Below are 17,246 nucleotides of genomic sequence, written 5' to 3' on the forward strand. Positions count from 1 at the left end.
AAATAATCTTCTAGACAGCCAGGCCTTGATATGCACCTAGACAAGGTTTTCTGAACACTAATTAGTTTCAGATGCCAGGGCAACCATCTCCAAAACACACCGAAGCACGTGTACAGAATGTATTACAACCCCATTTGTAGCCAATGATGTGAAAACTTTACAAAGCTCTTGAATAATTATGATTACTAATATCCCAATTAGGTTGAACAGGTACACAGACATCCTCAGTGCTAGACACTTAATGAATTTTTAAAAATAATTTATTGCTGCATTTCCTCTCTGACTGGTCTTAAAATCAACAAGTTAAGATGACTGTAATTAAAAAGATATAGTTTCAGGTTTGTTTGGGATTTTTTTAAGTTTGCTGCTTGGGGCATTTTAGCCAATCTTGCCAGTCTGAGACAAAAGATTGCAGCCAGCAACATGAGAAAATGAAAAAATGTTTCAAAGCTGTCAAATATAAAAATGAGAAAAGAATTATACCTAAAGTTAATTCTGCTTACTTTATTAAAAGTATTACAGTTTAAAATCTTAATCAAATCAAATTCTGGACAGAATTGTTCTATTTTTCTGCATCTCTAAAAGAAGTAGACATAAATCAGGACTTCTTCACTGTAAGCACTGGACAAATCAAAGCAAGATCATCTTGACTACAAAAGTTTGTTTTATAAAAAAAGCAGCCATGGGGAAAGGAAGCAATCCCGTTTTGTGGAGTAGGAATGGGACCAGTTTGAAGTGACTGCAAAGAAAGTGAAAGTCATTATGAGGAGTGAAACAAGCACAGTGGGCTGCAAACAGGTACCAAAATAATTCACATCACCTGCAAATCAGGATTCCCTTGGATTATGAGGACAGGTCATTTGCTCATACTTAGACATATTTCACCTGTAAATATTTACATATTTATGCACACATGCATAGTTCACCAGAGTATTCACAGCAGCACATTCTGCATCCTTTTCCTCCCTTACATCCAAACGAGGAGAAAACATAGGAAAAAAATGCATAACCATTCTTCCCAATTCTTCTCATCTCAAGAACTCAAGAAAAGCCCAAAGCAGAAGCGTGAACAGAGCCCCAGACAGCAGGCCTAGCACAGGAGTAGAACACAAAGACAATTCTGAATTTACACCAAATACTTAATTATCCAAAGTCAGGGCTTCTTATTGTAATTCAAAGGCAGCTTAGTCTTTTTTCCAGCTCTGGAAGAGACTTCCAATCGTGCTTCTAAAACTGATCAGACATAGGCTTTTGTACACTAAGGTCTTCTCAGATGCAGCAGCCAAGCCTGTAGAGCTAAGGCAGCAGGCAGAAGATTGCCTCCATTCCAATTCTGTACTCAGAAGTACACAAGGCATCACAGCAATTAAGGAAACATGAAACATCTGGCAGAAAGAGGGCAAAAAGAACATGGTCACAGTATCTCACAGACATGAACGTACATGTTGGGAGAATAAGGAGGTGACGAGACGTCTCATCTCTAGTTTAATTTCTTTTAATAGATCTGCCCTTCCTGGTTTCCAGACTGCTGAGAAACAGCAGCTTTAGTATATTTTTACTTAACACTGATCATATGTACCAAAGGCAATGCAGAGAGTACTTCCAGTTTTTCCACCCTGCTTTTTCACATTTCAGTTGTTTTAAAATGCTGCTAAACCAACAACCTCCTACTAAAACAAATTTCACTCACACTCCTACCAACCTGAAGAAGGGAATAACGTACATATGCTATGACAGAACAATGCTGTCAAAAACATGCACTTCTATCTTAAAGCAACTTTGCCCATACATGCTACAAAAACAGAAGACAGAGCCAAAGGCTACAAGCAATACATTTGAAAAGTCATGATGGTGAAGTCCCAGGTGACTGAAAAAAGGCAAATATTACACCCATTTTTTTAAAGGGTCAAAAGGAGGAGCCCAGGAACTACTGATCCATCGGCCTCACATCTGTGCCTGGCAAAATTATGGAGCAGCTCCTCCTAGAAGCTATGCTGAAACACATGGAGGACAGGGAGGCAACTTGAGAGAGGCAGCACTCTTCACCAAAGGGAAATCCTGTCTAACCAACCTGATGGCCTACTAAGTGGAGTGACTACATCAGGGAAAAAGGGAATGGTTACAAACGTTATCTCGACTCTTTAAAGCCTTTGACACAGTCCTGCACAACATCCTTCTCTCTAAACTGGAGAGAGATGGATTTGATGGGTGGACTAACTGGCTAAGAAATTGGTTGGATGGTCACATGCAGAGGGTAGTGATCAATGGCTCAAGAGTCCCAACGGGCACCAATGACAAGTGCTGTCCCTCAAAGGTCCATACTGGGACCAGTGTTATTTAATATCTTCATTAATGATACAGAAAAAGGCATCGAGTGCACCCTCAGCAAGTTTGCAGACACCAAGCTGAGCAGGGAAGGACGCACCTGAAGGATGGGATAGCATCCAGAGGAACCCAGACAAGCTCCAGAAGTGGGCACATGGGAGTCTCTTGGGGTTTAACAAGACCCAGTGCAAGGGGCTGCACCTGGGTCAGGGCAAGCCCCAGCACCACTCACGGAAATGAACAGACAAGAGCAGCCCTGCCCAGGCCAGCCTGGGGGTGCTGCATGAGCTGGCAATGAGCACTTGGAGCCCAGAAAGCCAATTATACCCTGGGAACAGCTTGCCCAGAGCAGTGGAAGACATCCTATCCATGGAAACAAAACTTCAGGTCAGACTGAACTGGGCTCTGAACAACCTGGTCTAGTTAAAGTTGCTCCTGTCCATGGCAGGGGTGGTGGACAAGATTACTTTTATAGTTCTCTTCTAACCCAAACTATTCTATGATTCTATGACATGGCAACAATGGGTAAGGGGATGGTGAAAGTGTTGTTCAGTGATTCTTACAATATAAGAATTGGAGAGTACTCAAATCAGAAATAATCCAGTTTATCACAGAAAAAAAGCAAGTTTTGTTAAAAGAATAGACAGTGAACTTTTAGAATTTGCTAACACATGGAGTAAACAGTATCAAATGGTTATAAATGTGAACAGGTGAATTCACAAACAGCCCAATAAACGCAAAGAAAAGGCATAGGTGGGATTCTACCTCCCATCCTTGCTCATCCGGTGGCAGATACTGAGGAAATGGAATCGAACCAGTAAGCAGCCAGGCTTACATCATTTCTCAAAGTTACATCTTCTTTGTGTGACCTTCAGAGACAGAATACTGGGTAAGACACATAATTCTGGAGGGCTGAGGGCACTATTGGTCATTGTTAAAATGACCAATATTGTTAAAATTGACCACTATTGTTAAAATTTACATTGTTTTCACACTGTTAGAGTTAAAAACAATGCTTATGCCTGCCACTGAACTGTGTAAAAAGATAGGAGCTGATTGTCAGATCCTAGTATGACCTCATGGAAATGTGATATTAACAGGTCAGCTTCTGGACCGCAATGCCTACCCATGTTCCCTCACAGCCTCCCAAAAATTTAGCATTGTCTAAGAGAAGGCAGTTTGATCCCTTATCTACTGCAAAGAATCCTCCGAAACAGACAGAAATCAGGTAGAATCAACTGTTTACAAATAGATTTTATTTCTGAATTTACAATGTTTAAAATAAAATATATCAGTATCTAGCTATTTCTAATAAATTCAAAAATACAAAACTTCCATTTGCTTTAAAAGTGCAGAAACATAAATTATAAAATGGTAACTTTACAACATACAATGTTATTTCTCAATGTTTTCATCAAAACAGATTTGTGAAACAAGCACCATAATTTATCTTACAGAAGACTTTTCATCAAAGCAGCATCACAGGGCAAAACAAGTAGGACATTAGTATGGAAATGCAATAGCAAATCTTTCAGTATTTTAAATTATATTAACTGTTATAAATTCTTATGAACAGTTTAAAAACTGTTCTATTTTTTTGCAATAGCTTTAGCATATAGCCGAATATTAATGGGGCCATATTTGCTTGTCACCACAACGAAGACATCTTCAAACATTCCTTCTGCTTTTGGCTTGAACTGGACTGGCACAGCAATGTAATGACAGGATCTAAAAAGGCAAATGTGGGCATAATCATTGTTAATAAACAAGCAAATACTACCTGGTTGACAAATTCTTGTCTAGTTTGGATCTTCACCAAAATGGTACGCTGGATGTGCAGCAGATCATCAAGTGTAGTTGTGTAGATTAGATTATCTATTTTTCTTCTGAAGGACTTTGATCTTCAAGGTCATTTTTTCCTTCTGATTATACAAAGTAATACAACACTTTATTGCTGCTAGTTTACCTGGGTAAGCTTGGTCTGCCTCTTGGCAATACTGACAGTGCATAAACTTTATTTAGAGAAAAATCACTACAATTATTCCCTTCAAACATCACACAAGTACACTAAAATTTCCAACTTTTTTCTGAAATCCATGCATTTGAAGCTACTAAATTATATTACCTCTAATTGTCTCCACATTAAGAAATATTTTGCTGAATTATTGTAAATCAGTACATCCATCCTCAAACAGCATTTTAGAAATTTTACACTGTTTTTACATAATTCCTCTTCTATTTGGATTACATAAAACATACCAAATGTAGTGGGTATCTGTGTTAATTGCCAAAAACCTAGACTGAATTACTTAAAAACACAAGCTGTAAAAGCAATAGCTGAAAATTCTGAGTGGCAGTCTTTTGGATTCCATGGCATCCAATAGAAACATCCAGAACTGAAACAGGTGGCAGTAACAGGCACAAACTGAAATAAGGAATGATGAACATCACCTCTTAGTAGAAAAAGAAAAGACAGTTTTGTTTGCTTTTACTATACCTTCAATTTTCTTTCCTCAACAGTGTAGAGTATTATCCAAAGTCCTCTGGAATGTGCTTATTTCTCCTACATTTTCTCACAGTGTTCCTACATTTTCGTACTTCTTTTCTCCACACTAATCCAAGCTATCATAATCAGTCTGTGATTTTACCCTTTTACCCTATCCCTTACCTACATCTGAAATCATAATTCCTGCCCTACACACAATTCTCATTTGCTAGTATCATCCTTAGTGCTGAAGCAACCACACCAGCACCTTTTTTTTTTTTAAACAACATCCTGGTCAATCAAATAAAAGCACACACATTTAGAATAAACACTGGGATGGTACTGCATTTTTTTCATCAGGTGAATACAAAAATCAAGTACTAATTGTACCAAAGTGAACTACAATCAACAGTGCACCAAAGGAGTACAACCAAATCAGTTTCATACCTCATACTTGACTGCCAAGTGTTGTATAACAAATCTGGCAGTGTCTGTCTTTTTAACCATCTATGATATACAGGCTGAAGATATTAGCTCATTTAAAAACAAATCAATTTTTAAAAGTGAAGGACATCAGTATGACTATTTAATCTGTAACATGCATTATGTTAGAAAACATAAGTTTTAGCAGGAATAGAATATGAAGCTGCATATAACTAGGCCACCTGAGAATTTACAGAAGTAAATGCAGTAGAAAGCCAGAAGAGATGCAGAAGTCTGTATGATCTCCAAAATAATGTATGTATGCTCCCTGATTTACTACGTAACACTTACTCAAAAAGAAAAATATGACCACACTCAAACTTACAAATATCAAAAACTTAACAGTAAGTTAGGTATTGCTCTTTCAAAAAGATGGCCACATCAGGCTGGAAAATTTTAATTTCCAGAATATGTACCGTATGACCTCAATGGTACTGAGGCAGAGCAGTTTCTTAGCAAACGACAGCCATATTAAATTTCTCTTGATCTCTAAATTCAGGTGTCCATTGGGTGGGTGCTGAACACATTATTGCTCTTCCCTAAAAGCAGACTAAGTCAGACATTATGTAGTCTGTTTTGTAACAGTCAGTTGATTCTCACAATCGAGATAAGACTCATCACACTTGTTTCCTAACACAAAGGGAAAGATGCTATTTTCATTTTCTCAGCTACAAGACTGGAAAGTTCAGACTCCAGATGTAGTAGCTCTTTGGGCTACTCCATAACATAAATGTTCTCAGAAATTAAGCAACCTAGAAGATTTTTCTCAAGCACAGTAATCAAAAATTATAGTTTCAGGACAAGTAGAATTCTGCTGCAGTTAACTCTTTTTCTCTTTAAAAACCCTTTTATTTCAAACTTTCACTATGCCTGCACCTCAATTAGTCTCTGAATAGTGTATGGCCTTTACAGCTTGTTGCACCAGTTTCAAGTGGTATTTCTAAAAAGTCAGGCATGTCTGAAGCCTGCTTCATAGACAAACTAATCCTCTAATCCTCAAAAACAACACTGCAATAAGTTGAAAAAGAAGAGTATGGGCAGTTAGCCCAGTTTAAGCCATAGTAACCAGATGGCTCATCAATGAACAGTGACCACTGACACCCAGAAGGGTGGAAACAAAAATAATTAGTGAAGGGAACAACTCAACAAACAGCTTTACCTTTTAGTAGTATCTGGAACATATACTACCCTGTAATCAGATGGCTTCTGAAAGCAATAAAATTGGGACACTAGTTTGCAAGCTTTAAGTAGGCACAGCAACCTGGTAGTCCTTCCAGAAACAGAAAATTGCCATTTTTTTAATGCTTTATTCTTATGTTTGATTCACTTAAGATTCAATTGTTAAAAGTATTCTCCTTGCAGTAAAAGAAATTCTAGTCTGTCAACAAATAGAACTCTTTTGGGGTGCAAACTGCAGACAGAATTCCACAGCAGTGCTGTGTACTGGTACTTGGGATTGCATAACCAATTGAAGAACTGGCAAAATCACTACATCAAATTCTGAAGGACAAGACTCTTGATATAAGATACAAAGTTTCACTTTCTTTATCTAGATTTAAAACTTGATTACACAGGATTACTTTTAAATTTGGCCCTCAAAATTAAGAGCATGGAATAGACCATGTTTAGTACATTACACTTTTTTGGCAAATAACATAAAGGTAGATGGTACTTTCTACTCTTATACTCTTATTTACAGACTAATATTCCAAGCTCCTGCAAAGAGTCTTCTCAACCAATTAGTTTTAAACATTATTTCTCAGATGCCCAAGTTTAGAAGGAAACAGTTACCAGTGGCTTTATTGATAACCTCCTTGATTCCATTCTCAAATAAAAGCCATTTAAAACACTTTTAACACTTTTTAAAAAGCATCTATCCAAGTCAAGCAAATCTCCTGTACTTCATGCTCATAAATGGGAGAGCACTACGTTGACTTCAGAGAAATTATTTTTTTAAAAGATAGGAAAAGCTGGTATTTACAACCAAAGAAAAAATGGCCAAAGTTACTAGAAAAAAAAGGTAGACTGACTTTTAAACTTGTTAAGTTTACTTTAGATAAATGCAGCACAAGTTCATAAACTCATGCAGAAAATATACCAAACAGTTTTTACAGCATTCCTCAAAATATCCTTGAAATATCAAAGTGTCTTCTAGTGAAGTTACGAATTTTTTTGTCAAGGATGACTAAATCAAGTCATCCTGTCCTTTGTGTGCTGCTGTACAGCCTCAGACAGTTCTAGCTAGTTGTCTTTATTTGGATACATGTTACCCTGGTCACTACCCCCCAAATAAACCTTTCTGTGCCTTCTCACGTGAAATTTTAAATAAAAGGATGACATTTAAATTGAAGCACTAACACAAGCCTAAGAGGAGTTACAACACTTTGCACTGAAAAGTGGCCTTAAGAATACCTTGAATACCTCTGGCTAACACCACTTCAGCCCTGTCTCTGTGATAAATGTGGAGCAGATTAGGAGGCAGAATATCTAACTCCATTTAGGATTTGCTCACAATTTCTGTTCTCTACAGCCTTAGCTTTCCTGTGCTTAAAATGAGAACCTGTTTAAACACTGAGAATGTATGCTGTACCATTTCTAATGAAACAGTTGCATTTCTGCTTCTTGACAATCCCACTGTTGCAGATGAGCATGTGAGATGCTGTACTTCTTGAAGAGATGACTAATACTACTGTCACATACTCGTAATGAACTCCACAGATGACTGGGTTTATTTTCAGGGATTGCTATCACTAACTCAAAAATTTCTTTTATGCAGGTAAAACGCTGAAATAGTCAGTATGATCAGACAATTCCAGTGGCTGCTGAAACCTTGTGTTTGCAGAGAATCTTTGATGCAGCTCTGCAGGTTTGTCAAATTAGAAGCGTGATGAAGGCAATTTGCTTGGTCTGTTGTGCAGAAAGTATAAATGGAAGGAATGACTTGATTGTGCACAGCATGCCAAATGGTTACATGAAGCATTAGGCTTAACATTAAAAGCAGCAGCACTGTTAGAAACAATTTGCAGGGAAGAAATTGGCAGATGCAGAAATAACTGTGTGGGCTCATTCTGTTTTGAACAGAGATTAGAGAGTACAGTTTAACAAAAAAAAAAAAAACCGAAAAAAACCCCCCCCAAAAAATCAAAAAAGCCTCACAACCCCCCCAACCAGTAACCATAAACAAAAGCATCCAGAATATTTATGTGTAAATTTTAGCACAGTACATATGTAGAAGATATTTATCTTAGTGAATTACTTGGTTAATTTTTTTGTTAGGAGAAAATGTTAGCATATGCACTACTCACCTTAGAGAGTATTTCAAGTGCTTGATGTAGAAAGGCTCCCTGGGATTTACAAATTTCAGCTGTAATTTAATACAAAAGGCTTAAAAGTGCACTATATTTAAGCCCATTATATTCCATTTATGACATGTGTAAGATAAATCAGGTCACTTACAAATACAGCTCTACACAGACCCAGGGTTGAAAAATACAGAATGCCCAGAACTTGTGAACAGTAAAGAAAAAAAACTTACTTCAATATTTTGAATTAATTAAAAAAATTAAAATCAGCAAATCAGAATAATAACAAGCCTATGCAAACTATGATCTACCATACTTTACTATTAATATATTACAAATACACTCAGTTATTTAGTCAGACAAAACAGAAAAATTACACATCAAAGCTCTTCAAATATTTGTTTTTGGTACTAACAAACTAAGAAATGTACTATTGCAATCTTTGTCAAAAGTAAAAGAGAAAAAACCAGTGCAGTTGAGCAATTGAAAGAACTTAACAAGTATCTCTTGAAGATGAAGCCTGTCAGACTTACTATGTGTGTTGCACGGGAGTTATTCCGCAAGTGAACCTTCAATGTGCTTGTTTCCCCAACTCTGGTTAGAGGAAAAACGTAGATGTCCTCGGGTGCATATACTCCTTGAATGACCTCTTTTTGTCTGATTTGAAAAAGGAATTTAAGATATTAACACTTCTGACCTGTATGATCAGTGTATATTGATTGCATACTTGAAGTAACAAGTGTGTTTTCTGAGAATATATCAGAAATAATTGAAAGATCTAGAAAACATTGACTCTCTCACCTTAAGTTTTTTAGGCAAGATATTTTAGCCAGAAAGAATAACGAAAGCATCACTCTGGCATAAATACACAGGAAATTACTTATATGCACTTTCACAGTCTGAATTTTTCCCCATATGCTTTACCAGAGACTTACAGTCTTATCAAAGATTGCAGGTTCGACCAAACATTTTACTCTCCTGCCATATTCACATCATCCCAAAGCAAAAGAACTGACAATTAACTTAAGACTGAACAGCAAGGTTAAGACATGCGGTACTGTGATTTTCTCACAATTGACTTCATAGTCAATTGGGGTGTCCAAAAGGCAAATATAAAAAAGTATACACAAAATTCTACTGCCAATACCAGTTCATTTACCACAGCATATCATAGTTAGACAACTTAGAAACTCAACTGAAAACAAAAAGCATGGAAGATTGAGCAATACAAAGCCACTAAGAGGTTTTGGCAAGTCTGTTTTTCACAGCCGCTTACTCTAACATACAATCATAGAAGCATTCACATCAGAAGATACTCAGACAGTCTGTAGTTCAACCTCTTGCTCCAGTCAGGGTCAGATGCCAGGTCAGAGCAAGCTGACCAGTTAAATCCCAAAAACATTTGAGGACAGAGACTGCACAGACTCTCTGTGTTCCAGCACACACATGTCCCAATAGTAAAAAAGGTTTTGGTTATGGAGTTGGGTTCTACTCCCACACCGTTTTACCTAGCCACAGACACAATCATCAGGTTTTGTCCATACATACCTTGTTCTTTTTGGTTGTCCTTCAGAGTAAGCTTTCCTTTCTGGTGTAACTGCAAGCTCAGTTTTTTTAAGGGCACTTGGAGAAGATTTCACAACTGGTGTTTCATTTTCTGCTTTAGTACTCTGTTGGCACAACCAGAGAAGACTGTAAATTTCAAGTTCAAAAGTACTTAAGTCTTCAGGAATGTAAGTCATTGCCCTTACCCAGTCCAAGACTTTTTATTTAAAGAATAATCTTTCAGGAGCATGAGAGTATGGATCATTGAGATGGAAGCAATTAGTTAGGAGGACTACATCAGCAGGCTTCTGTGCTTTACAAATACTTATTTATTACAAGACAGTTTACAACAAACTAGCAGCGCAGGTGGAATCTCAAAAAGGCTGCAAGCAACCAAGATTTTACTAAAAGCCAAAAAAACCCTCACTTCCTCTGCAGATATTATGCCCACATGCCTCAAGAACAACCAAGTTGGCTAAACAACTGCTCAGAAAGAAGGAAGACATAAGTCAGCATTATAATCTGAACTCACAAAACAGCAAAAAGCTTGGTAATTATTTTGTACTACGAATAATATATCCTTCTCAAAGAAAGGAGACATCCTTCTCTAGAGCGGCAGAAGCAGATAATGCACTATATGGTATTTTCTGCATTCGGAAATTAGGCCAAAATATTTACCATCACCAAGACCCCCATTTAGGGTATTCTAACACAAGGAGACCAGATCACCCAATGGGAATAATTGGACAAATAACCAATTTCAAATTCTGCGTTGCTTAGTGCAACTTACCAGATATTATTTGGAGTCCCCTTGGGTCACAACATCTTAAACAAAGTTAAAGAACCAAAAGAACCTCCTACACTTATGGTTGTACAACATTATGTCAATTTTTGAAATGGTGCTGACGTTTTAGACAAGCAGTTGATTCCCTGACGCAGGGAAGATGAAAAAAATAGATTCATCTTCAATAGAGCTGCTATGACAAACTTGTCTTTTAGACATTCATTTCTTCTATTGAAAGAGCTGCTAATCAGTCTGTCAGAAATAGCAGCAGCCATAAAAAAAATTAATCTTATTTTAAAGAATATATTTTTCAGTTGCAAATAACCCATGAACCCCAGTAGAACCTAATAAAGACAAGAAGGGATTTGCACATGTGTCTAGTTTCAAGAGCTTTTATTTTTCCATAGTGAAAAACAGTGGGCATCATGCCTCTGTCATCATTCAAATTCTGATTTATCAAAAGGGAACTTGGCTGCATGAGAATAAGGTACATTATGGAAAATGATCAGAAGTTACCCCAGTCTTTATAAGGGCATCTTGAAATATTGCTTGCTTTACCGCAGCCCATACTGACTTCTGCTGTTTCCAATGAGAGCAGTACATTAACACTCCAAATGGTTACAATTGAGTGCTGCTGTTCCAAAGACACCTCAGGAAGACAGAAATTTGTATAGCTTGAAAATTGGAATTATTTTGCTCACAGAGTATAAAAAGGTTTTCTGTCTTCTGACTTCTGAGATACACAAAGATGATGAAGCTCTGTGTTGCTGATACTTTCAAACTTATTTAATGTTACTTATGTACATTACTTAACTTCTTAAAGTACATAAACCATGTAAATTAAAAAATTGCATTTGTAGTATCCTCAAAAAGTAGCAGGGGTTCATTTAGAAAGTCCTCAACTTTCTACCTGCTAAAGAGAAGTCAGGACTTTGATGCTGTCTCAGCCTTGTGGCAGGTGCTCGCTAATTCACCCAGAAGGGACCAATAGTTAGACCCAAACACCAGTCCAAGGCTCCTGTGCACAATACTCATTTTCAGCTCAATGATCTTCAAAGAGCCCCCAGCAGCAGCTCCCAGCAGCAGGAGCAAATGTTCCTCAGGAAAAGAGAAAACTAAGTTTGAATGACCAGCACTGAGAGGCTGGGGCTGCAGAGCACACAGAGAACCCCTCCTTCCTCTGTCTCTCAGACTGGTTTTGGAGACATGATGATCTGAACTCCTGACTACAGTTTCCAGTGGTGAGGACTGCAAACCCATGTAGAGCATAATCAAAACTACAGTTAATTCATTTGTTAGGAAAAAGATTAAAGTGGTATGTGCCACTGATTTTCCTAACTTAATGTTGTTCTTTTAGTTCCTCCCTGAGCTCTTTCAAATTTTTTTTTCTTCTCAAGTGGCGCTATAAATAAACATCACTCAGTCACTCTGAATGACAGTCAGTCACTCTTCCCACTTCCTTCTCTCAGAAGTCACATTAACCACAGCTGTAGCCCCCTGCCTCAGCAAAGCCACCAGATTCCAAATCCTTTTCAAAGTTTCAGTAACACTGCCCAAACTCTTGATCCCGAGAAGATAACAGATTATGATTCCCTTGTCTTGCCTTCTCAACTAAAAGCTGTAACATTCTAAATGTTCTGTGTTGATCCCTCTTCTGAACAGATGTATGGTTCCCTACCTAGTTGATAAATACAGTACTTCCCTTTCAAATCTTTCTGAAAATGATCATGGCATGCATTTCAAGTATTTTCTACGAACTTTTTTCCCATGTGCAAAGATGCTATCAAGATCTAATTGTTAACAGCTCTGAAAAAAATCAAGAACAAATCTGACACAGTAGTTCAGAAACATTAATATCAAGTCATGCTGCTCAAAGATTTACACAACTCTGATAACAAGTCACGTTTTATGAAGAAACTTCTTTAAAACTCTAGAGTTCTGTTAAAGAATTAATCTTCTCCACATTTCAACTAGCTTTAAAAAGACAAATGATTTAGATGTTTTCCTCATTTTCAGGAAAATTATGAAAGCTTAATAAAAAACCCTCTAAAACCAAATATTATACAGGACAAAAATCAAAAGTTATTTAAATATGAACCTTTTTACAAGTACTCTTTCAACACAATTAATTTGGAAAGAACGAGGAACCTACAAAACAAATGTAAGGTACCTCAGCAAGAAGGGTAAGGTTCCTACTAATAAAGCATGCTTAATACTCCAAAGAAAGATCCCAAATCTTTGAGTGGACTTCTTAAAAAAATCAAGTCAAACCTCCTAAAGAGGACAGCAAAGCATATATAGCAATCATGCCATAATGAATGTACAAAGCTCTTCACATTCAGCTTATTTAACTAATCATTATAATTAATTCTTCCTTATGGTAATAAATCCTCTGTCCTATGTAAATTCCTCTTGTATAGATGGGATAAAAAGCAAGGTAACAAGAGAGCACAGAAAACCAGCTGGAACTCTCAGCCCACTTCTTCCAAGCCTTACCACAAAGTTTGACCTGAAGAAAAACAGGGAAGCAGAGGGGAGCTCAAAGCCAATTGCTCCCATGAATAAATTCACAATTACCCCCACCTACATTGTTACTCTGATAAACTACTGAAGCAGGTTTTATTAGAGACACAAATAACCATCTCCAAGATGTATATATGAAAACCCCAAAACTGCATTGAGTTATGTATTATAGCAAAGGTCAGTTACTTGACTACTTATTTACAAAAATAAAACCATCAAGCAAAAAAACAAACAAAAAAAAAATTGGTAGAAACACCTTTGTCTACAGAAACAATTCCCCTAGAATATAAATTTGCCTCTACTCTCTTTAAGCTAAATAAAGTTTTATATCATAAACGGCAAAAGATAATGCATATCACATAAGGAAGAGGAACATAAGGAAAAAATACAATTTAACCCAGTAAAAATACTAGCAGGGTTTTTTTCCAGAATATACCAATGTATATATGAAAGAGTAATGTATAGTAAAATCAAGATGTTATCAAAAATTTGTGCTCAAACAGTGTTTATAGCTTTTATATACTCACATTTCCAGAAAGCTGAAATTTTAATTTGTGTTTCCTACTCGGATTTCCAACTGAGTAATACTCAAGGTCCCAGAACTGGGAGTAATCTCCTTTATCTCTAGGTGAAAAAATTACAGCAACCTGGAAAAAAAAAAAAAAAAAAGGAGGAAAATTTTGCAGAACACTAATAATCTTCAGAATCTTCACAATTTTACCTGTACAAAGTTATGGTTCAGCCAGGACGAAATTTACACACTACAGAACACACATGGCACACACAGGTGATCTTGCAGAAAACTATACAACTAGCTAGTCTTCCTCTGCCAGCAAGTGGAAAAAAATGGATGAAGTATGTTGTGCAAACAATTTTGAACAAAACTTGAGTTCACATAATCTGCATTAACCAAAGCCAGCAAGTGCTGGCACAATTACTTCTGTCAGTAAAATGGAGAGAAAGGGGACCAGGAAGGGAAATATGTGCACCTGAAAAAACTTCCTTCATCTGGCAACTAAGTTGTGAACAACTCCTCCAGCTCCAAATCTGTATGTACACAGCACTACAATTATTAGAAGGCCTAAAATTTAAACCAGCTTATGAATTTGATCATCCTTAAAGGTCACCTATGTAACAAAGGCTTGTCTCCATATAGTGCTGTACCAGGTTAATTCAAGAATAAACTTCAGAACTGAGGTTGAGAGAAGAAGAGAAAGAGAGCAGCAGATTAGAATAGACCACTACAACTATATCTAATTAGCCAATCATAATATCCACTGCAAAAAACCAGCTAGTCATGATAGCAGTGTACCTTATCAGCTCCAGCCCACAGCCCAGCATGCCAATGATGTCAATGTTATTCAAATAAACCTGAACTAGGATTGCTAAGGCAAATACAATTGTTTAAATTCAAATAATGGCTCGCAATATTATGAAATTACGATGAAACTGGACAGGAACAAATTGCATCTCTATGGAAATAATGTCATAATTATCCCTAACAATGAAAAGATAGGTGTTAATAAAGATGAAAAGATAAAACTCAAGTAGCATTGTGAGAGAAGATAAGGGAGAAAAGACCATTACAAACTCATTGAGTCTACCCTTGGATGTGCTTTATAATTGTGGTTATGAAACCCTCTACTGGGCAGTAGATAAAATTGCAAGTCAAATGAAACCAACTTTAGGAGCAGACAGCTGTTCCTGAACAAGTACAGCAAGAATGCTTCAAGGAAGGAAATCTGGTGCTTACACCAGTTTTGTAAGAACTCAGAATTATTTGCTATTTTCTTCAGGAATTTCACAAAACATTTAAAATAATTTTCTCTTCTAAAATAATTTATTGTTAAAAACCCCCAAACAGTAACACAAACACACCACCACTTTGAACTACTTTGATTGCATGAATTCTTAGAATCAACTCTGCTAAATTAAGCTGCTGCAGAATATCTGACACACTCCAGAACCTACTACTGAAAGGCCAACATTTTATCATTATGAAATAACATTTATTTCTCATTTAAGATCTAATTTTGCAATTGAGATACACTAATATGCCTGAAATATTTCTAAATGTTTACCTTCTCTTGTCCGTGAACTTCGAGAGTACCAGAAACATGGGAAAATCCAAAAGCAGAGTAAGGAACCCTATAAACAGTGCCACTTCCATCCACACCCTGCAAATTAATTTGTGAGTCAGATTCAAAGGGAAAGGAAAAAAATAGCCTGAAACCACACAATACACCCCCCCACACACCCCCCTTGCAGGAGACTGAGGAAAATACACCCAAATTAAAGTACTTTAAGAATTGAAGCTGACTCCCTAAAAGCAAATTCATAAAAACTGAAATTACTAAATACAGTCAGCACTACTAGTGACTTACAGTTCAGAGGTGGGGCACTGGCTGGAACACGACATACTCAGTCCCATGGGTACTGTCCCCATGCTACATAACCATTTTTCATCATTTCCCAACAACAGAGCATAATAATAATTCTAGCATAAAATCAAAAATCATCACGGCATTTCAGACTATCCAAAAATAGGGAAGAATTTACAAATATCAACAGCTAGGCACAGGCAACAGCACTGTAATTAAAATATCCTTGACCTAACTCAAATTTCTACAGAGATACCACGTACAGTGCAATTTCAGCAGCACGAGTCTGGAACAAGACAAGTCTGGCATTCTGCAGCCAAAAAGAGGCACCTATCTTTCATTTATGCTTGATCCCTTAATGCAATCTGGATGATGGTACTGGATGAGCACAAGAAAACTCTGTAAAGCAGTAAGTGAAGCAGAAACTGTACCACTGAGCACTGATTTATTCATAGTCAGGGAGCACATTAGGGATGAAAAAAAGGAGCAAAACACTTCCCTGATATGGAAAGAGGAAAAAAACCATTATAACTGAGGTCAAAAACCTTTATAACTGAGGTCATGCTCAAATACATATTCTTCCTTGAGAGACAGCAGGGAGAGAGAGCATAGCAGGAAGAGAGAAGTTAAAATAAAATCCAGGGATTGGCAGAAAATTCTCCCAATGCAAGCATTCACTCACTTTAATATAGGGTGGTGCAAAAGATGACAATTTCCACTTGAGATTTTCATTCCCTTTATTCTCTATTTCCAGGTAATTCTCTAAAAGAGAAATATCAGACCAGTATACTAAACATCTTTGTTCAAGTATCCCTCGTGTAAAGAGTTAAGCAGAAATTGTGTTTCTAGATGAACACAGGTTTAGTAGAAACAGTTTTAATTTTAACAAATCTCAAGAGCAGACTCAAAGCAAAAGCATACTGTCATAAAATTTGTAGAAGCTTATACATAAGAAATTTAGACTCCACCAAAACAATCCCCAAAAGATATCCAACTCCTTCCCAAGATATTATTTGATCATTCAGAGACAAAACACAGTATTCCAGTTTGGGACCAAATAAACTTGTATCAAATAATGTGTTTTGTTATTCAGCATGCATATAAATATATGTTTCTTGGCAAGAATCAATAGGACAAGAACATCTCAGTCTAGAATAGCACTTTAAAAAGTTCAACTGCAGACATAAATTATAGAGAAAACATATAAGCATTAAAGTGTTCTATTACAATTCTTTCATAATTTTAGCAAAAAAACTCCAGATATAATTGATAAATTAAGTCTTGAACGTCCTCAAGTCTGCTGGAAAAAAATTATGGCAATGGATCATTTAAAAAAACCTTCATTACCTAAAAAAGTAAGTACTACAAAACAACCTGATATCTAGATAACAGAATGAGAGTCCCATAGAATTACTTTA

General features: G+C 36.7%; 1 protein-coding gene across 1 annotated transcript in view; it reads right to left on the reverse strand.

Annotated features, from left to right (window-relative positions):
• Positions 1 to 3,549: 3,549 nt before the first annotated feature.
• Positions 3,550 to 17,246, reverse strand: part of CEP192 (centrosomal protein 192) — a 57,304-nt gene continuing 43,607 nt past the window's right edge. The window contains exons 38-44 of the mRNA XM_038128665.1: positions 16,511 to 16,590; positions 15,529 to 15,624; positions 13,975 to 14,094; positions 10,144 to 10,265; positions 9,129 to 9,252; positions 8,599 to 8,657; positions 3,550 to 4,053 (exon numbers count right to left, since the gene is read on the reverse strand). Of these exons, the coding sequence (XP_037984593.1) occupies positions 3,915 to 4,053; positions 8,599 to 8,657; positions 9,129 to 9,252; positions 10,144 to 10,265; positions 13,975 to 14,094; positions 15,529 to 15,624; positions 16,511 to 16,590 (740 nt within the window). The 3' untranslated portion in view covers positions 3,550 to 3,914. The remainder of the gene's footprint in view (positions 4,054 to 8,598; positions 8,658 to 9,128; positions 9,253 to 10,143; positions 10,266 to 13,974; positions 14,095 to 15,528; positions 15,625 to 16,510; positions 16,591 to 17,246) is intronic.

The sequence above is a fragment of the Motacilla alba genome, chromosome 2 (genome assembly GCF_015832195.1).
Source record: "Motacilla alba alba isolate MOTALB_02 chromosome 2, Motacilla_alba_V1.0_pri, whole genome shotgun sequence".
Lineage (NCBI taxonomy): Eukaryota > Metazoa > Chordata > Aves > Passeriformes > Motacillidae > Motacilla > Motacilla alba.